A 21207-nucleotide genomic window follows, 5' to 3' on the forward strand; every position below is an offset into this window, starting at 1 on the left:
CCTGGCGCTGGGCCAGGGCACCAAGATGGGTAGGACAGGACTTGCCCTTGCTGTCCAGCCCGGGGATGGCATCGCCCCAACTGAAGTTGGACAGATAGATGCCATCAGGGCCTAGGAAGCCCTGAGACAGAGGCCGGCTGGCAGCAGGGTTTGGGGCCTTAAGGGTGAGTAGAGTTCACGAAAAGCAAGAGAAAGCCAGCCAGGTAAGGGCATTCCAGGCAGAGGGATGGCCTCAGCAAAGGCATAAACTCTAAAGGCTTGTCATCAGTCTACATACCTTTTCCGTAAAGGGCCAGGCAGTCAGTATTTTAGGATTTAGTTACTATACAGTCTCCATGGCATACCTTTCTTCTCTTCCTCCTCCTTTTTTTGTTTTGTTCTCTCTTCCTCCCCTGCTCCCAATGAGCCTTTAAAAATGTAAAATCCATTCTTAAAATACGAAAAAACAAAAATAGAAAAGAAAAATAAATAAAATTCATTCTTATCTTAAGGGCCATGCGGGAACTGGCCACTGGGTGGATTTGACATATGGGCCACGGTTTGCAGACCCCTGGCTTCGAAGAAGGGAAGAGTATGGTGTTTTCTGAAGTGGCCAGCAATTTGGGGGCTGCAAGCAAGGAAAGGACGCGGCTGATCACAGGAGGGAGCTCCTGACTCTGACAGCCACACCTGAGAGTTTGCAGCAGGGCAGTGGTTCTCAGACTGTGTTTTCCAGAATCTTACGTTTCTCTAGAGGGGCTGTGGGAGGCCAGGGCCGGGTCAGGACCCCCGATCCTCGCTTGAACTAGAGCAGCCCCGCCTTATGGGGTTTCCATGTACAATTGGGTTTTCACGTGTGATTTTTTTAATATATATATTTTATTGATTTTTTTACAGAGAGGAAGGGAGAGAGATAGAAAGTTAGAAACATCGATGAGAGAGAAACATCGATCAGCCGCCTCCTGCACATCTCCTACTGGGGATGTGCCCGCAACCCAGGTACATGCCCTTGACCGGAATCGAACCTGGGACCCTTCAGTCCACAGGCTGACGCTCCATCCACTGAGCCAAACCGGTTTCGGCTTCACGTGTGATTTTATTTAACAAAAGGGGCTCTGGCTGAAAACAAGGTTTTGGGAAAACACGCATCTGGGCATTGAAGTCTCATGAGTCACGTGCCATGAAACCTCATGTGATCCATGGCCGTCTTCCTGCCCTGGGGAAGGGAAGGCGGAGACAAGACAAGTGTGTGTGAAATCGTGGGCAAGAGAAAAGGCTGGTCTCGCATCAAGGACCAGATTGTGCGACGAGGAAGGAGGATGCTGAGTGCTGGAGCAGATGGCAGGCTGGAGTGTTTGAATCTTTGAAGGAGGAATAGGAAGGGGGGCAGGCGGGCAGGAAGGCAGCCCAGGCGGGGCATGATGGCATTTTCTGAAATCCCAGAGAGGGTCCAAGCCTGGGGGCAGAGAATAGACCTCACTCCCGGGCGTGGCAGTGGGGAGGGCGAGACAGAGGACTTTCTTTTCTTTTTTTTTTTTTTTAATATCTTTTATTGATTTTTTACAGAGAGAAAGGGAGAGAGATAGAGAGTTAGAAACATCGATGAGAGAGAAACATCGATCAGCTGCCTCCTGCACACCTCCTATTGGGGATGTGCCCGCAACCAGGGTACATGCCCTTGACCGGAATCGAACCTGGGACCTTTCAGTCCGCAGGCCAACGCTCTATCCACTGAGCCAAACTTACAGAGGGCTTTCAATGGCTTCACTGAAGCCTTTGACCTTGATCCAGTGCATAATAGGAAGCCTTCGATGGGGAGGCATAGATGAGAGTGGGGTTTGAGGACGAGAAGAGCTTCCGTTTGTACCTGATGCATATGAGTGAGGAAGGCCCAGAGCAGGGCACCTAGGAAAGAAATTGCTGATATATTGGAAGTGGACTCAGTGGTCCTCGGAGAAAGAGGAGGATGGATGGGAGCCGCTCTGAGAGTTGGCTGCATACGAGGGAGGAAGGAGGGGCAAGAAGAGCCAACAGTTTGAGCTGGGGCTGGGAGTATCTACCCCTGGCAGAAATTGGGAAATAGGACAGGAGAGGGAGGCTGTGGCAGGGAGCGGCCCCATTGGATTTGGGGTGATGATGAGTCACCCACCTGGGGTGATGGCATCATCAGATACGAGACCAAGAGTGGACTGGTGAGTGGGCAGGGGGTCATGCTGGGGCTTGCAGGGGAGATGATGGAGGGAGCTGCTATGTGGGGAGAGGCTGGGTATCAGGAGTCCAAGGACCAGGCCCTGAAGTGGGCAGATTGAGGCTGGGGACGAGGGGTAGGTACTTGCACAGAGGAAGGGTCATGAAACAGGCAAGGCCTTGGGTTTGGCAGCTGGGCAATGAGAAGAGCCCGCGCATCAGGGCCAGGGGGTAGTGGAGGGAGGTGGGCAGGTGCTGACCAGGTAGGGGTGAGTATACACTGAAGCACATTGGCTGGGCCACAGCCCTGGAGAAGAGGGCCCAGGGGTGAGGGCGTGGCCAGCTATTGGGTGTGTGGTTGGGCCTTGGGTGTCAGTGGTGTTGTTTGTCCGTGGGGTGGTGCAGTGCTGGAAGTCAAGCTTTGTGTGTGGGTGACTCTGACTCCTGTTGACGCTGTGGGGAGGGGAGGACATGTGGGATGGCCGGGCATTAAGCTATGGATCCACTGCTACGAGTTTGTATTTTGTGGAGCCCTGTGTCTCTGAATGTGCCTATTGTTGAGGTGTATGTCTGCTGTGTGTCTGTGTTGTTTTCTGGGTATGAGTTTCTCTGAGCAGTTCCCATCAAGGGTGTTATCCTAGACTTTGTGCAGGGTGATGGTGCCCCCTGGTGGAAAGAAGGGACAATGACCCAGCTGTTCATTCTTGTCTTCAACAACCATTGAATTAGATCAGGGTTTTCTCAACCGTGAAACCTGGGGCAGAATAATTCTTTGTTGCAGGAGGCTGTCCTGTGCATTGGAGGGGGCTTAGCAGCATCCCCGGCCTCCAGCCACTAGATGCCAATGGCACCCCCACCCCCACCCCCCCACCCCCTCCCCCCTCCCCCCTCCCCCCTCCCCCCTCCCCCCGGCGTGAAAAACAAAATGGTTCCAGGTGTTGCCAAATGAGCCACCCTGGTTGGGAGCTACTGACTGAGACCTTTTAGGTGCCAGGCGAGCAGAGCTGCTGGGTGATAGGAACACGGTGGGGAATAGGACAGATACGATCCCTGCCCCAGGGAGACAGGCAGGCAGGCAGGACAAGGAAACAAATGCACACAGTAACGACACATGCCGTGGGAGAAACAGAGTCAGGGCTGTGGCACAGATGGCAGGGCAGTGGCGATGGTGGCCGCTTTAGCTGTAACGGTCGGAACAGGCCTCTCTGAAGAGGTGTTAGGAGCTCGTCATCGGCGGGTTCGGGGAGGAGAGCTCTAGGAGGGGACCAGCAAGTGCGAAGGGCCCGAGGCAGGAAGGCGCCGAGCGTGAGCGTGTGTTATGTCAGGGACAAGGAGAGAGGTGTTCAAGGATGGCTCTCCCCTGCTAAACGGGGAGCAGGAGTTGGCACTAGGTAGGCACAATGGAGGTCCAATGGGCAGGCTTGCTCGGGGATGGGTTTCCTCCCCTGCCCCTCGCAGTGCCTGTACCAAAGGAGGCACCTGGTACTTTGGCACTTTCTGTGGGTGGGCAAACGTTGGCGCTCATTGGGCTGGCTGGAGTGGAGAGGGACTGGGGCCGGGTGGTCAGGGGGCTAGCCGAGGACTCTGTTTGGCTGCCCCCATGAGTGGCCTTCGCCCAGAGATCCCTGGTCAGGGCAGAGCTTGGGTGTAAGTGGATCCCAGGGAGGGCCTGGCCTGGGCTGGGCTGGGCTGGGCTCTAGGGCTGGACTAGCGTGGAGGCAGGGCACCCGGGTGGGGCCTACCTGTGGCCTGACTTCTTCGCCCCCTCTGCAGCGCTGGCAAGACCTCAACGTGATCAGCAGCCTGCTCAAGTCCTTCTTCCGAAAGCTACCCGAGCCTCTTTTCACTGATGGTGAGTAGGGGTGGGAGTGGAGAAATGGGAGGAGGAGGGACACTCTGACCACTTTTTAAATTGTGTTTGTTGGTGTTCTTTTGGGTTTTTTTGTTTTAATACAAAAGAAATATGCACTTGTGAAAAACAGGTAGTACAGATACAAACAAACGCCGAGGTCCCTGTCCTTCTCCTACTGCGTCTCCTGCGGTTATGCTAACATTCTCTGAGCGTTTCCTTTGTGCCATGCACTGCTCCCTACAACGACTCCCTGGGGCAGGCACTACTATCTCCACCTCACAGATGAGGAAACTGAGGCACACAGAGGTTAACTGACTTGCCCAAGGCCTCACAGGTTGTCGGGGTTGGAGCCAGGATTAGGCCCCAGGCATCTGGCTTCAGGGCCCAGCTTTGAGCATCTGCTGAGCTGCTGATGAACAATGTTGTGTTTCCTTCCAGACCCTCTGGCACACGACAAAGACACATAGGTATTCAGTGGTGTGCTGATAAATATTTAACCTCTGGCTCCCTGGGGTGGGGTGGGGGAGGGGGGAAGCCTTGGTCTGTAGCGTTTTTTTCCAATTTCCATGGTATAAATACTCCCACCAGGGCTGATTTCAAGCCACCGATAGATACCCTGTCAGCAGTGTGGAGCAGGAGGTGAACTCGGTGGGGAGGTGAAGGCTCTCTGGAGCCATGGGGGCGGGCCCAGCACACCACTGGTTGGGTTGTTCTTAACAAAAGGAGGCTTGTAATTTTGAGATTCATTCATGTCAGCACAAAGAGCTCTTCCTCGTTCTTCTTTTAAATCAACCGCATCGTATTTCAGAGTCTGAATAGACTATAACTCGTCTAGTCACTCCCCTACCGATGGATAGTTCGGTTGCCTTCAAATTTTTGCGCAGAACATGTTGCAATGACTTTCCTGGCGTATGTCCCCACACACCTGGATCCGTGTCCTTGGGGCAGATTTCTTGATGCGGAATTGCTAGGTCCACGTCCCCGGTAAACATTTTTTTAAAAGATATATTTTATTTTTTAATTAGAGTTGACACACAGTATTACGTTACTTTCAGGTGTACATCCTAGTGATTAGACATTTATACACCTTATGAAGTGATCCCCCTGATAAGTCTAGTACCCATCTGACACCTTACATAGTTATTACGATATTATTGACTGTATTCCCTGTGCTATAATTTACGCCCCTGTGACTGTTTTTATAACTGGCAATTTGCACGTCTTAATCCCTTCCCTGGTAAACATTTTTGAAGGCTAACGTCAGGTGGCACTCTGAGAAGTGGGCCCAGCGCACACCCCACTGAACATTATGCCCGCCCCCCCCAGCAGTGGATGTTATTAATATTAAACTTTTGCTTATCGGGTAGGGGAAATGGCATCTCATTATTGTTTTCATTTTCATTTCCCTCATTACTAAGGAGATGAACTGTCTTTTCATTAGTTTATTAGTCTTTTCTATTTCCTTCGTATTTGCCTGTTCAGACTACGTGCCCATTTTTCTATTGGATTGTCTGTCTTTTTTCATATTGATTTATAGGAGACAAGCTCTTGTACATTGTAGATATGAATCCTTTGTCAGTTTTTGCAAATATTGGGTCTGCCGTTTGCCTTTGAACTTGCAGTAGAGAAACTGGAAACAGTTGTTTAAGTGCAGGCAAAGCTGTTCATCTTTGATGGATTCTGCATCTCATGTTTAAGAAGGCCTTATGGCGATGTAGCTATTTCCTTATTTTTTCCAATATTTTAACAATTTTATATTTGGCTCTGTAATGCAGTTAAGTGTGCATTATGTGAGCTAGATCCAGACTCACCCCCCACCCGGCCCCCGCACCCCCTTCGCCCCCATTGATACAGCTAATCGTCCCAGGGATGTTTAGGACGCCTCCCTCCTTCCACACGATTTAAAGGGGCCACCCCATCACACAGGAAAGACCCACGTGGCCTGTTTTCCTCCTTCCTGTGCCGACCCTAGTTCAGCCCCCCTCCCAGTCCCGTGGCTCTAGCTGCACTCCCTCTATCGTCGGCTTCAGTATCCGGTGGGGCAATTCCTTCCTCCTCATTCTGCCTTCGAAGAACGAGTAAAGGCTCTCCTCATGCCTTTACTCATCCAGATGAAGTTTCAAGTAAACTTACCGCGTTCCATTTTTTAAAAGTTTCCCATGGACCTCTGAAGGGAGTTGGGGGAATCCTGACACGGTGGGGTGGGGTGGGGTGGGGTGGAGACTGAAAGGCCCCTTCCTCTGTCTGAGTCACCTTCGTGCCTGACCTTGTGGTGTCCTTGTCCTGGAGACCGGTGCCGGGACCCCTTTTCCAGTGTGACATGCAGCTCAGGTCTTAGTTCTTCCCGATGTGCACACCCCGGCGACCCCAGGTCAGGTGCACACTGAGGACAGCGGGGGGGTTTGGTCCCGTGAGCACAAGGCCACGGTCCCTTCAGAACCGGAACAGAACAGGCCTCCCTGACCTTCAGCCCGAAGCTTGTCCCCTTCCTCTAAAGGGTCTTTGGTATGTTCTAGACAAATACAACGACTTCATCGAAGCCAATCGCATTGAAGACTCGAGGGAGCGATTGAAAACGCTGCGGAAACTGGTAAGGAAAGAGACGCTGTCTGGCCAAAGGCAGACTGGATTGGGAGAGCACCGAGGTCCCAGAAGGCCCGGAGTCCAGTGCCACCAGTTCCCGCTGTGACCTTGGGAAGCCCTTCCCCACTCAAGGCCTCAGTTTCTTCATCTCTTCCGGGGGAGGAGGAGGGGCAGTGAGAGGGTGGATTCCAGAGCCCCTGAGGTATGGCAGTGGGAGCCCCTTTGGGACGTGATGGACCAGGGAGGCCATGATAGTCTGGTCCCATGCCTCTTCTCTCTCCTGCCCAGATCAGGGACCTCCCAGGACACTACTATGAAACACTGAAATTCCTCGTGGGCCATCTGAAGACTATCGCTGACCACTCGGAGAAAAACAAGGTAGGTGGGGGCTCCAGTGGGGCGGGGGAGGGGCGGGGGGGGGGGAGTGTGCCTGGGTCTCCTCACATATTCTGAGCTCCTCTGGGTCAGATCCTCTCAAGCCACTCCTCCTGCCAGTGCTTCTCCCTCGGAACTGTCTCCTGTGGCTGGTGAAAATCCATCCTCCCTGCTGGCCCCTCGCTCTGCCCTCTATGGGGCCAGGGCTGAGAACGAAAACTAGTTTCCCTCTGCCCCCTGTCTGGCCCTGCTGGCTTGGCTCAGTGGTTGAGCATCGACCTATGAACCAGGAGGTCACGACGGTTTGATTCCCGGTCAGGGCACGTGCCTGGGTTGCAGGCTCCATTCCCCATGTGGGGTGAGCATGAGGCAGCCGATCAATGATTCTCTCTCATCATTGATGTTTCTATCTCTCTTTCCCTCTCCTTTCCTCTCTGAAATCAACATAAATATATTTTAAAAAAGAAAGAAGAGAAAACCCATCCTCTGATTTAGCTGGAATTCCTTGCACTGCTTTTTCCAAATCACGCCTCATATTATCTTCTGGTTCTGCAGCGGGGAAAATGCGGGGAGCTATAGGGTTTCTCTCAGTCCTAAGACAGCCTGGGAACTCCAGGGGGTCCCCACTCCAGGATCCCCCGTGGCCAGCACAGTATGGTGTGCAGGTTGGGTGCTGCCCCTGGCTGCTAGACCTGGGAGGGAGGGGGCTGAAACCTGGCGTGTGCTCTATGTACCAGGCACCTCCACGCCCCACCAGGATACGTAAAGCCCCTAAGCCAGGGACGGCTCAGGGAGGGGCCCGAGGGGCCCAGAGTGAGGGACACCTGGGGGACTGGAGTCAGGCTCCCAGGGTTATTGACACTGACCTGCTCCCCCCACTGCCCAGATGGAGCCCCGGAACCTGGCCCTGGTCTTCGGGCCGACGCTGGTGAGGACGTCGGAGGACAACATGGCCGACATGGTGACGCACATGCCTGACCGATACAAGATCGTGGAGACGCTGATCCAGCATGTAAGTGGCCACGGGCCCTGGGCGCCTCGCTGCTGCTCGCCGGGTGGGTGTGCACAGGGACGGTTGAGGCAGCTTAAGAAAACGCTGCTGGGTGGGGAATGCCCTTCAAGGCCAAACAGGAATAGATCCGGGGATTCCCCAGGTCCCCAGCAGAAGAAACAGGAGGCCCTGAGTTTCCAAGATGTGTGTGAAGGTCAGAGGGAGGAGGAAGGTTGGAGAGCAGAGGGGTGAGTGCAGGGGCACCTTCAGAAGCGCCCGCCCTGGAGAGGTGGAGAGGCCGAGTGTCGTCCTTGCATAAACCTGCAGACGGGGTCAGGGTGCAGGGTGCAGGGTGCAGGGTGCAGGGGCAGAGGAAATGGTGATGCCGCGGGTGGGGCGGAGGCGGATGGGGCAGGAAAGGCATGGTCTGAGGCGGGCCCTGCACTCCTGCTTTGTTTATCTTGGGCTGGTCCCCTCCCTTCTCTCGGTGCGGCTGCGTGGAGGCCCCAGAGGCCTGTTTCTCAAGGTTCTTGTTATTGTCCAAGAAGGATGAGAACCGAGAGTGGCCAGCAGAGGGCCCAGGAGGCCTTCATCTTCCAGAGCCAAACCCAGGGCAGCAGTGCCCCCTGCTGGGCATGCAAGGATTTTTTTATGAACCCTCTCAGATCTACATTTCCAAATGTTGGTATGGCCTGTGGTCCAGCTAGACCCCCTCCTGCCAGGAGAAACAAGATTGGCAGCTAATCAGGGGGAGAGGAGCCTTAGCCTCCCCCACCTCATACGGACTTTAGGGAAGGGAAACCAGCTCATGTTACCCCCATTTTACAGATGAGGAAATCGGACTGGAGTTCAGAGAGATAAAGTGACTTGCTCAGGTCACACAGCGAATAAATGGTAGCCTGTGCTTTTCTCCCCACCCACTGGGAGGCAGATTCCTCAGCTTGTCCATAGAGTGAGGGAAGCTGGCGAGAGTAAGGCAGTGGGGCCCACTTTGGTCTTGCTGACTGGCCTTGCCTGTTGGTTTCTTTCTCTCCTTCACTGTGTGTTCAGGGTTCTGAGCCATAAGAGGGAGCATCGTGGCCTGTTTTCACCCTAAAATTGGGACCACCGGCCTGGAGGCCTGGTCCAGAGCTGTCAGGGAGGCCAGCGCCACCAGGTAGCATCAGAGATCCTGATGAGGCCTTGGTCTGGGGAAGCTTATCTCCCTTGGAAAAGCTCAGCTCTCCAACCCAACAGGGAGCCCCCTGGAGCCCCCATGAGTGTGCTTTGGGGGGGACAGTAGGGAAGAGAGAGAAGCTAGTCCCATGGTTCCTGGACAAGTTCCTAGAAACTTGAGGCCTGTGATGAGCTGGGGTGTCAGTAACAACAGCCTTTGGGGAGAAAGGAGGCCCCAAATGTGTCCACTTCCTCTCCCCCAGAGCCGTGAGGGGAGTCCCCACCAAGAGCAGCCCCTCCTCCGGGCGGGGTGAGGGCGGTAAGGCTTATCGGTCTCCTTCCTCGGCGTATTCCCAGCACCAAGCCCAGTGCCCGGCACAGAGAACACGCAGTGTTTGTTGAATGAGTGAATGAATGAATGAATGGCTATTGAGGTTATGCCAGTCTGGGCTTTACCACCCAGGGATTCATTCCTGGAAACTGAGCTGATGACCCTCCATGTTCTGCCTCCTTGGCATTTGGACATAATCAGCCCCGGATGGTTGTGAGGGAATGAGCTACCCGCTCTTCAGGCCCTTTAGCCACCCCCAGGTTTACAGGGGTCTGCCTAGCCCAGAGGCTCTATGGCGAGGGGCCAATGTGGTCAGGAGCCCAGGCAGGGGTTGGACTTGTGGCAGAGACTCCCCTGGCCAGGCCGTGGACAGTTGGAGTTAGTGGGTGACGTGACCTCCTGCTGGGAGTTCTAGCCACGGCCATGAGCTGCCACCACCACCACCACCCCCCCCCCCCCCCGCCCCCGGCCTGGGACTCCTGTCATCTGTGGAATCCGTGGGCAGCAGGGCTGGAAGTGGCCTTAAGGGATCAGACCTGCCCTCACATTGTCAGAGGGGGTGGACACTGGGGTGAAGAGGAACAGTGAGTGACTCACCCAGGGTTGCACAGCAAAATGATGTCAGCAGAGACCACCAAACGCAGGTGTGTGGCCTCTCAGCGGCAAGGCACCAACCAGCTCACACGTGTTTACTAACTCATGGATCTCAAATGCAGACCTCGTCCAGGCATCTGTTCAGTTGTCACTCAGCACACATGGCGATACCTACTATGCGTACACTGGCATCTGTTCAGTTGTCACTCAGCACACATGGCGATACCTACTATGCGTACACTGGCATCTGTTCAGTTGTCACTCAGCACACATGGCGATACCTACTATGCGTACACTGGCATCTGTTCAGTTGTTACTCAGCACACATGGCGATACCTACTATGCGTACACTGGCATCTGTTCAGTTGTCACTCAGCACACATGGCGATACCTACTATGCGTACACTGGCATTCCTCAACCTGGTACTAGTGACCTTTAGGGCCAGGTCACTCATTGATCACCCCACACCAGGGATAGAGCCACAACTTGGGCATGTGCCCTGACTGGGAATCACACCGTGACCTCCTGGTTCATAGGTCGACTTCAACCACTGAGCCACACCGGCCAGGCTGTGTGTCTTAACTTTCAATCAGTGAGTTTAGCTCATATACTTTATTGTCACTTTTGTACTTTTAGGAATTATTTCTGTTATGCAATCTTTTTCTGTTAACCTCATTTTCATCTTATTTCCTTTTTTGGTCTGTCCTACCTTGCTTTGGCTGGGTTGATTTTTATTTTCCTGATATTAAAATCATACAATTTATAAAATCCACATACTTATAAAGCCCATACTTACGTTTAGTTTTCACTATCAATTTCTAAACCTCATCAGTCTTCCACGCCTTCCTTCCTCCACATCTAAAAGCCAAGTACTAGTGTCCTTTCACTGGTTTCTCCTCTGACTTTGAATTCCAGATCATCACAAATACACTTCGTTTGTGTGTGGCATCATTCTTGGTTTGATAACAATGGACTTTTCTATGCTACTACCCATCCTTATTTCTCAAAGCTTATTGCTCAACTCTGGATTCATTTCTTTACTTGCTCATATACTCAGAGAGTTTAGCAGGGTATAAAATTCTAGATTCAAAGTTCCTGCAGCTCTGGCTCAGTTGGTTGGAGTGTCATCCCATACACTAAAAAGGCTGCAGGTTCAATTCCCGCTCAGGGCACATGCGTAGGTTGCAGGTTCCGTCCCCAGTTGGGGTGGGTACGGGAAGCAGCCGATCGATGTTTCTCTCTAACATCTCCCTCTCGCTCTCTCTCCCCCTTTATTTCTCTCTAAAATCAATAAAAAACATTTCTTCAGATGAGGATTAAAAAATAATTCTTGCCTTTGTAGTCCAACAATACATTGAAATAATTACTTGTCTTGTTATGTCTGTTGCTGCTGAAAATTTTAGTTACAGCTGATATTTGCTCATTTGTAAGCAATCTGGTTTTGTTTTTAAGAAAACTTTCAGAGTTTTATCTTTAAGATCCTCAAATTTCACAAAATATATCTAAGAGCGGAATTTATGGCTTCAGTCTCTATCGTGTTTGGCATTTATGAGAAACCTCTTGCCTGCCTGCCCCTCAGGGACCCTCCTAACACCTTCCAGGGCTCCCCAATTGTAAGAGTGGAGCCCAGGGCTGGTGTGGGGTGTACTTGGCTCTAGTCATGCTGGAGGGCCTCCTCCCTGCAGTGTGCCCGGCCGGCCCTACCTACGCGGCACCCCTGCCCCTGCTTCCGCCTTGCAGGGGGCCAGCCCTTGTGATGTGCGCTGGGCAGAGTTTAATGAGAGACAGGCAGAGAGAAGCTCTCCCTCAGCAGCTCTCCCTCAGCAGGGCATCAGCCTCTACTCCAACGCGCTCTCACTGCATGTCCCTCCCACACTGGGGTCCAATCTTTCCTTTCCCCAAGGGTTTCTCATAGTCTATGGAGTCGGGTTCCAGAATCTGTCAACCTCTGAGGCCTCTCTGGCAACCAGGCCAGCCTGGGGTTTGTTGAGAAGAGGGGGCCCTTGCCTCTTGGTGCCCCCTCCTGTCCCATCCCGTCCAGCGCCTGAGCGGGTGCTCTGGACTGAGCAGGTTGGGAGCCCGTGTCTGCCCGTCTCCCTTCGGCCCCTTCCCACGCTGATTTCATCACTTCCTTTTGTCTCCTCTGCAGTCAGACTGGTTCTTCAGTGATGACGAGGACAAGGGAGAGAGAGTAAGTGGTGCAGAGGGCAGGCGGGGGTCGGGGGGGGGGGGGGGGTCCGGTCTGAGGTGGGCCCTCTTCCCAGGTTAGGGGCGGGGGAAGCAAGACTCCAGCAGGAGAAGGTCCCTGCCCTGTGGCCCCCCACTCTGAGGGAGAAACATAGACCCTCTCTCTCCTCAGGAGCACCCATCCTTGCCTCCGGGAGTTCTCAGTCGGGGGGGGGGGGGCGGTACAGGCCTCCTCTAAAGAAACAGCGTCCGGTAGCAAAGGCAGACCCCCCACTTTCAGTCTTATGCAGCGGGTGTAGCCTTAGGAAGGTCCAGGCTGGTGGGGGAGACACAGCTCCTGCCTTGAGCAGAGGGAGCAGCTCAGGACTTTGGGGCTTGATCAGGGTGTTGGGGAGGCACACAACGGTCCAACGGAGGCATGTCGGACCTGCCCTCGCGCGTGCCTGTGTGATGAGGGAGATAGCACTGCCCTGCGGAGCCAGTCCGTGGAGGAACTTGCGCCCTGTCTCCAGGGGACCCCATCCTGCAGGACCCAGGCTAGCCGTCGGAGGGCGTGGTGGCTGACCCTCCTTCTGTTTGCAGACCCCTGTGGATGACAAGGAGCCTCAGTCAGTGCCCAACATCGAGTATCTCCTGCCCAACATTGGCAGGACAGTGCCCCCTGGCGACCCAGGTCCGGGTGAGTGCAGGGTCCTGGGAGGGGGTGGGGTTGAGGGGGGCCCCTGCATCCCTGAGGGTCCCAGATGCCATCCCAGACGCCCGGCCAGACGCCCAGCTTCCCTGCTCCTGCCCCGCGGGGCCCTTCCCTCCCCCCACCACCGAGAAGGGGCTGTGGCAGGGCTTCTCTCTCTCTGGGGTGGCCCAGCTTGCCTGTGCGCCCACCCCCTCATCTGCTCAGCTGCCCCCACCCCAGGGCTGGGAGGCGTTTTGTTCACCCTCCTTCACTGGTTTCTTTCCTGAGCTTTTTATTTCTCATGGGCTGTGTCCTTCTGGGCATGTTTCTCTTTTTAATTTTTCTTCCTTTTCTCCTTGCACCCCTCCATCCCTCCTCCCTCTTCTCCCTCTGCTCTCCTCCCACACCCTGGATCCTGTTCCTTCTCTTCTCCGCCCTCCCCCCTCCTCCAGCGGACCTGTTGGAGATTTAAAGGGTACAGTGTGGCGTCGCGGCTCGGTCACTAACAGTGGCGGGTGATTATAAGAAGGCTGGGCAGGCACCGAGGGGCGGGGGGGACATCGGGCTGTGAGGACCTCACCCTGACATGCCAGCTCCCCATGATGGCCAACAACCCCACAACCCCGTGCCAGTCCCCTCCCGTCCGGAAGGCCCTTCTCAGGAGGAGGGAGGCACTTGCTAGAGCCAGATCCTGCCCCCCTGGCCAGGAAGCCTGGGCACCGCATGGTGATCCCCATCCCGAGGCCTTCTCTCTGTGCCCAGCCGGCTACGTCTGGTTACCTGGGCAGCGGGAGGCTTGGCTGGGAGCAGGACCCAGCCTCTCCGGACACCAGTGACACCACCTTTCAGAAGCCTCTTATGGCTGTAGCTCCTGCCTCAGTCTCCTTCAAGGACTGACTCTCTCTGCTTCTGAAACCAGAGCCCCTGGTCGCTCAGCCTGAGTCCTATTTGCAGGCCTCCGGCCGTTCTCACAGGAGAGCAGCCACTAACTCCTCCCACCCTGGGAGTGACAGGAGGTGTGTCACAGCACCCTTAGCTGCGAGAGGCAGGCGGGGGGAGGGCCCAGACGACATGGGGTGGGGATGGCAGAGGAGCCCTCGTCTCTTCTAGTCACCCGCTGCCGCTCCCCTGCCCCATGGTGTGTCGCTGTGTGGTCAGCACATCTGCTCTTCTCACCATGTGTGGGGTGGGCTGGGGAGGAGGCCTCTAACCTGCTTGCCAGAGAGTGTGGATTAACTGCACTGCCCACTGCCCCCTCGGGCCGGGGAGGGCACGCATCCGCCTGCTCCCTGCCCGTTCTGGAGGAGGCGCTGCAGGGCTTGGTTGTGGTTCCTTCTCCACCCCCGTCATATTCCGGGCGCGGGACCCAAGCCCCACGGAGGTAATCATGACTTGACTCTCCGTTATAAACGAGGGCCTCACGTCTGGACGGGGAATCGAGCAGGGCTCTAGCCCCCAGGCCACTCTGCCTCCTGTGTCCCACCTACTTCCTGTCGGCCCTGCATTCGATCATTCATTCACATGGTCCTCTCATGTCCTGCAAGTTGGGGGTGAGGGTGGATGTCGGGCACCCTCCTCTCTGCACTGTGTGGTCTCCATTCTCCAGAGCATCTGTGATTTGCTGTGTCTCACTGTTGTGGTTTCGTGGACTGCATCTGGTACTGGGCATTTTCTCTCCAGTGCTTCATAGTAACCGGGAGAGGAGGGGGAGAGGAACTAGGCCCCCCAGAAGCCCCTCTTGCCCTTAACCCTGGGCACATGAGGCGTCAGTGGCTGGCAGCCTGGTGGCCCGTCCTGCCTCACAAGGAAGCGGTGACTGACACCCTGCTCTGCTCCATCCCTACCCCATTGGAACTGGCCTCAGAGGCCCAGGATGGCCCAGGCCCAGGGGGGTCTCGGGTTTCTGGACTCCCTGGTTTCTGAAGCCTTTGAAGAGGGAATCGTGTTCACACGACTCAGCCTGCTCCTGCCCCATCCAACGTTCCTTTTCCTTTCTGTTCTCACCAACAGATCCCACCACCTGTAGTTCAGCCAAGTCCAAGGTAAGTGCCAAGGCGGTTTTGAAGGCTTTCTCCCTGGACAGGGCAGCCCCGGGACCTTTCGGTCAAGGGAACTGGGAGGATTGCCAGTAGATCCCGAGGAAAGTTGATGGTCACTGGGAAGGAAGACAGGAAACACGGATGTCCGAGGGACACCGAGAAGCGGCTCTCCTTGACCGTGCTTGGCGAGGCATCTGGTGCAGTGAAGGCTCTGGCTGGGAGGCAGTGTTGTCCAATGGTTAGAAGTCCTGGGTTTGAATTCTGGCTCCACCACTTGGTAGCTTCGAGGCACTGGGCAAGTTACTTAACCTCTTTCAGATCCTCAACTGTAAATGATGGCTAATATTTATCCCCTTCAATGGAGTTAACAACCAATATGTCCCATATAACAATGTTTAAGGTCTTTGGAGAGCCCAAAGCAAGCGGAAGGAAGGAAATAATAAAGATAAGAGCAGAAATCAATGAAATAGAAAACTATTGAGAAAAACCAATAAAACCAAAGCTGGTTCTTTGAACCAGACCTCACCGCCAGCTACTCGCCCACTCCAGCCTGCCCTCTGAGACAGAAGCCGGCAGGCGAGGTGCTGCCCCAGGCAGACCCTGCCCTACGGTGAGATTAGAGCTTGCTGGCCAGGGCGTGTCCTAGTCAGCTCAGGCTGCTGCACAGAACACCATAGCGGCTGAAGCAACAGGAACTCATTTTCTCGCAGTGCTGGAGGCTAGATCCAAAACCCAGCCGTTAGCATGGTCAGTTTCTGGTGAGAGCTTCCTTCCTGGCTTGTAGGTGGCTGCCCCCTCCCAGTGTCCTCAGATGGCACAGGCAGAGAGCAAGAGACTTCTGTGGCGTCTCTTCTAGGAGCACTAACGTCACCATAAGGGCCCCACCCTCATGGCCTCTTCTAAAGCTCGTCAGTGAACTCAGTTAAATATTGGCTGGTTGAACTGGGCTCATGTCTGTCTGGGTCTCTTAAGTACTGGCTGGATCCCGGTGAGCCCACGGTGCCTGACACAGAGCAGGTACTCACTATGCGTCAGATGAATGCCCTGGAAAGAAGACAGCTCTAGTCTGCAGAGGTCCCCTGTACCTTCTCCATAAAGCCTCTGCCGGCATACCTCTGGCGATGGGGAGCTCATTCCATCACAGACTTCCGTGGCAGAGAACAAGGCCATTAAAGTGGCCTGGATCCACCCATTGCACCTGCTAGCCTCCTGGTTTCCCATAGCTTCTCCCGGACTGACCCCTTGACCTTTGGGTGAATCTGCTGGCCTCTGCATTCACTGGAAGTGACCATTCTGACCTCATTACTTCTGTAACTAGTTGGCATGAGAGGGTAGTTTGGTCAGATGGTCCTCCTGGCCTCTCAAGTTTCTGAGAAAATGGCCAAGACAACGCGGCACTGGCCACCAGGTGCCTCAGGCCGATCATCGCAGTGCTGCCATGTCGCAGAACCCCAGGGGTGCCTTCTGGAGTGGTGCAGTGTGGGCAGCCATGGCCCAGGACCATGTGCTGTGAGTCCCGAATCCCTGACATGCTCTGGCTTCCTTAGAACTAACTGATGGGAGAGAGAATGCGTAGGACGCAGTGGCCACGCCGCCATCTCTGTGTCTCCACTCATTGTTACATTGTGGCCTGTGAGGAGGTGAACAAGGGCATGTCATTGCAGCCAGCAGGCGGATCACTCCCAGCATCTGCTTCTGCAGGGCTTCCTATGTTGAGGGAACTCCACTCACCCATTTGCTCATTCACTTAACATTTATTATTTGTTGAGCACCTACTATGGGCCAGGCGTCATGGATGCAAGCACAAACAAGCCAGAGACCTAGCCTGCTCTCAGAGAACTCAGAGTTTGATATAGATGATGTGGAAACAAAGCTATTCTGATGTGAAAAGAGCCGGTACAGATGTATCTTCAAAGGGCCATGGCAGGGATGGGGAACGGCCCACCCATGGGCTGTATAAGGCCCCCAAAATCATTTGGTCTGGCCCTGCCAAGGCATTAGGGATGCCTTAATTAAATGTTTTGGCCAAGGATAGGCTAATTTTTAAGTTGATAATTTTATAATGTTATAGACACCCCAATGGTCCTTGGCAGAAGAAAGGTTCCCCACCCCTGGGATATGGGAACAGAGAAGGGGTTTACCAGCTCAAAGGAAGGCCTGGGAGGTTGCTGCACGGAGGGTGCCCTGATTGCGCTGTGCCTAGTAGGAGGAGGAAGAACTCATCCAGCAAATAGGGCACAGCTGGCCTATTTGGCAGTAGGGCTGGCCTTTGGATTGATCCAGGGTTAAGGGTTGTTGGGGTTGGGCGCTGGGGACAAGGCTGAAATGCACGCCAGTGAGGTGCGGCCAGTGAGGTGCGGCGGGAAAGGGAAGTGAACTTGAGCAGGTTGCCCTGTAGAGGCCGGTATGCACTGAGGCGGTGGAAAGGCTGGAGGGAGGGGCTGGGAGCTGTGGTCAGAGGAAGGTCCCTGCCAGGAGCTGGTGCTTGTAACCCAGGCCAGTCTGTGTGCACTGGGTTCAAACTGTCCGGTATCACTCACGGTTTAGAGACTATTGTCACCAGAGCCGAGTCTAAAAGGGTTTCTCTAGCGCTGCCTATGGAGCATGGAACGGAAGTTGGGGGCGGGGAGGTGCCAGGCCAGCACCCAGCCCACAGGAAGGAGTTGAGAGTCTGGGTTAAGACCGGGAGGGGTGCCAAAGAGGCTTCAAGGTCCGGGGAGGGCGGCAGGGGTCCCCAGGGCGGACAGCAGTGTAGGGGACGGTGTGGGAGGCCTGCGGGGCTGGCACCTGGTGGGCGCGCGCGGAGGGCGCCGAGGCCTCCTGCCTGGGGCGGGGTTAGAGGGCGGCGCTGGCACGAGTCCGGGCACCTCCAAACACCGACCCGTTTCCCCCCAGGGCTCGTGGGGCCCCAAGAAAGAGCCTTACGCCCGGGAGATGCTGGCGATCTCCTTCATCTCGGCCGTCAACCGCAAGCGAAAGAAGCGGCGGGAGGCGCGCGGGCTGGGCAGCAGCACGGACGACGACTCGGAGCAGGAGGCGCACCAGCCGGGGGCGCTGCCGCCCGCGCCCGGCGCCCCGGACCCGCCGGAGGGCCCGCTGCCCGGCGCCGCCGCCCAGGAGGGCCCCGCGGCGGCGCGGGAGGAGCGGCCGGCGGCGGACACGCGCTCCATCGTCTCGGGCTACTCCACGCTGTCGACCATGGACCGCAGCGTGTGCTCGGGCGCCGGCGGGAGGCGGCCGGGCGCCGGGGACGACGCGGACGACGAGCGCAGCGAGCTGAGCCACGTGGAGACGGACACGGAGGGCGGCGCGGGGCCCGCGGGGCGCCTGGCGCGCCGGCCCTCGTTCACCTCGCACCACCTCATGCCCTGCGACACCCTGGCGCGCCGCCGCCTGGCCCGGACCCGCGCCGACGGCGAGGCGGCGGGCGCCGGGCGCGGGGGGCCCCGGGGCGCCGCGGACGCGCCCGGCTCCGCCTCGTCCAGCAGCCAGGAGTCGCTGCGCCCCCCGGCGGCCGCGGCGGGGACGGCGCTGGGCGCGCGGCCCTCGCGCCTGGAGGCCCTGCGGCTGCGCCTCCGCGGCACCGCCGACGACATGCTGGCCGTGCGGCTGCGGCGGCCGCTGTCGCCCGAGACGCGCCGGCGCCGGAGCAGCTGGCGCCGCCACACGGTGGTGGTGCAGAGCCCGCTGACCGACCTCAACTTCAACGAGTGGAAGGAGCTGGGCGGGGGGGGCCCCCCGGAGCCCGCGGGCCCGCGCGCGCACAGCGACCACAAGGACTCGGGGCTCAGCAGCCTGGAGTCCACCAAGGCGCGCGCCCCGTCGTCCGCCGCCTCGCTGCCGCCCGCGCCCGGGGACCCGGGGGCCCTGCAGAGCCAGGCCCCGCGCCGCTCGGCCGCCGCCCGCCTCCACCCGTGTCTGTGACCCGGGACTCGGCGCCCCTGGGGAAGCGGGCGTCCCCGCCGGCGCGCACCCCCTCCTCTATTTCCCGGGGCGCTGCGGCCGCGGCTCCGGTCCGCGCGCCAACTCGAGAGGGAGCGGGCGGAGTGTGGATGGAGGAGAAGGAAGAGGCTGCGGGGGCCGTGTCCCCTGGTAAATGGCAGGGTGTGCCCGTATGGGCCTCTCTGTGTCTGCACTTAAAAACCCTGTTGGCCATGGGGTGTGGATAGGGAACCCCGAGTCTCAGACTACAGGAAAGACACTGGGTGATGCTGGTTCTTCCCTTCCTTCCTCTGGCCCCACCCCCACCCCCACCCATTAGCTCCTAGCGAAGGGTGTGGGGGCAGGGGGGGGTGTATGTCTAGGGAGAGGGGGTGAAGGTGTTGATGTCCATGGGAGGGGTGTTGTGTGTGTGTAGTCACTGTCCACAGGTGTTTCCAGTAACGACTTCTGCCGCCCCTGCTTCCTTTGTCTCCCCACCCCCTGCCAGGGCTCCTGCCCTTGGTACCCCCCGGGGGTCCTTCCCCTGATGCTTTTAAGAGCCAGAGAGGGGGGAGGGCACTCCACAGAGGCAGGACTCACTCTCACCAGGTATACCCCTCCACCAACCTTTTGGCAAACTCTGAATCACCTCCCACCCAACAGCGCTTTGACCATGGGGAGCTGTCCATTCCCCAGACAGTTTGGGGAGGGTCCAGGGTCCTTCCCCTACTAGACCTCCCTTGCCTCTCTGTTCTTCCAGCTGTGCCTGCTTCTTCCACAACTCAGGCACACAGACACCCACCTTCTGCCCTTTGGGGGTTAGTAAAACATCCCGTCTCTCTCTCCTCTCTCTCTCTCTCTCTCTCTCACACACACACACACACACACACACTGATTTATGGGGTCTGAGCTGGGCTGGTCCTTCAGGATGGGCGAGACCCAGCCCCCTGTCCTCCTCCCTCCCATTGTAAATAGACCTGCCATCCCCCGGCCTCCCACACACTCACCAGGCCTCCCACACACGCCCTCACTCATTCCAGGGAAGCCCGCGTGGGGCGTGAACCCTACTGCCACGTCTATCAGTCCTCTTGGTTTATGCAAAGATTTGCTGTAAAGTAGATTTCTCTCTCCTTCCTCCCCCCTTCCTTTTATTGTAAATATTGTCTCTAAATGTGTAACATATTATAAAGAATTTATAAGGATTTTTAAAGATGTTTTGCTCATTTAAAGAAGTGTTGTAACAGTGTTGGATAAGCCTCCGGCCCCACGTCCGCATGTCTCCTTTCACTGTGTCTTTGACACACCTATCTAGGCAACAACTAAGAGTTCCTGCTTCTGAAAAGTTCTGTCTTAAAAGTATAGTCTATATCTTGGAAATAAATGGCCTTCCTTGAGGCACAAGTCAGATGTCTCACTTGTTCTGGAGGGAGGAGAGGGCCAGAGGAGGTGGGGGAAGAGTGAGGGTTAGGGGGGCTGGACCAGGGGGTGGCAGAGTGGAGGCAAAGCTCTTCCGCCTGGTAATTTTGTAGGTGTCTTGTTCTGGGAGACCAGAATGAGTGGTGGCATGGGCACAGAATACAAGACGGAAGGGCAGGTGACGCTCATTGCACGGAGGTTTCCATGCCTCTGTAGAAATACAGAGAGCGGGTGTATTTTCCTTCTCAGGCCTGCCTGGACCTTCAGAATGGTCCAGAGGTGCTGCTATAACCAGACAAACAATGGGGCCGGGCTGCCTGTCACTACTTGAGCCAATTAAGCAGAGGCAGGGTTGAATCATTATGAGCGTTTATTCCAGTATTGCCGCAGTATGGGAGAGCAGCAGGTTGTCCACAAAAACCTCTCTGCAGCCACCAGAAGCCAGCTGCTTATAAGTACAAAGAAAAGTAGGCAAAAGGGCAGCTTACAGATATGCAAAAGGACTGGGGTCTCCAAAGGGCTTAGTGATATGCAAGGTCTTGGGGTTAAGTGGGGAAATAGCTAAAAGGAATGCCAAAATTAACAGGTAAGCAGGCTGGAGATTTGCAAAGGCCTGCAGGTATGCAAAAAGCTGGGAATCTTCAAAGGGCTGGCGGATTTTGGTTTCTATAACAAATCTTTGTTAATCTTTCCATGATAATAGGCAGCTCCAAATGGAGAGGAAGGGCTGCATCTCTAGGTCAGCTCCAGCCAAGGTAGAATGTGCCTTCTTTAATCAGAATAAAACAATCCCGGTTAACAGAGCATGATTAATATTTCTTACAATACTAGCTGGTTCCCCAATATTCTATTTCTGCCCCCTTTCACTGCCAAGAAGACAGGAAGGAGGCTTGGACAAGGCGCGGGCCACTGATAGGGCCCAT

At 55.9% G+C, this 21207-nt stretch overlaps 1 protein-coding gene across 4 annotated transcripts in view; it reads left to right on the forward strand.

The window, feature by feature from the left end:
• The window catches only part of ARHGAP23 (Rho GTPase activating protein 23), a 75870-nt gene extending 55601 nt beyond the window's left edge, over positions 1 to 20269 (forward strand). For all 4 annotated transcript variants that reach the window (XM_070395192.1, XM_070395194.1, XM_070395191.1 and 1 more), the window contains 8 exons: positions 3940 to 4018; positions 6535 to 6608; positions 6890 to 6979; positions 7863 to 7988; positions 12198 to 12239; positions 12818 to 12914; positions 14919 to 14950; positions 17843 to 20269. In XM_070395192.1, the coding sequence (XP_070251293.1) occupies positions 3940 to 4018; positions 6535 to 6608; positions 6890 to 6979; positions 7863 to 7988; positions 12198 to 12239; positions 12818 to 12914; positions 14919 to 14950; positions 17843 to 18871 (1569 nt within the window). In that variant the 3' untranslated portion in view covers positions 18872 to 20269. The remainder of the gene's footprint in view (positions 1 to 3939; positions 4019 to 6534; positions 6609 to 6889; positions 6980 to 7862; positions 7989 to 12197; positions 12240 to 12817; positions 12915 to 14918; positions 14951 to 17842) is intronic.
• Positions 20270 to 21207: the final 938 nt, after the last annotated feature.

The sequence above is a fragment of the Myotis yumanensis genome, unplaced genomic scaffold (assembly GCF_028538775.1).
Source record: "Myotis yumanensis isolate MYYU_CA2020_CCGP unplaced genomic scaffold, mMyoYum1.0.hap1 SCAF_16, whole genome shotgun sequence".
NCBI classification, from domain to species: domain Eukaryota; kingdom Metazoa; phylum Chordata; class Mammalia; order Chiroptera; family Vespertilionidae; genus Myotis; species Myotis yumanensis.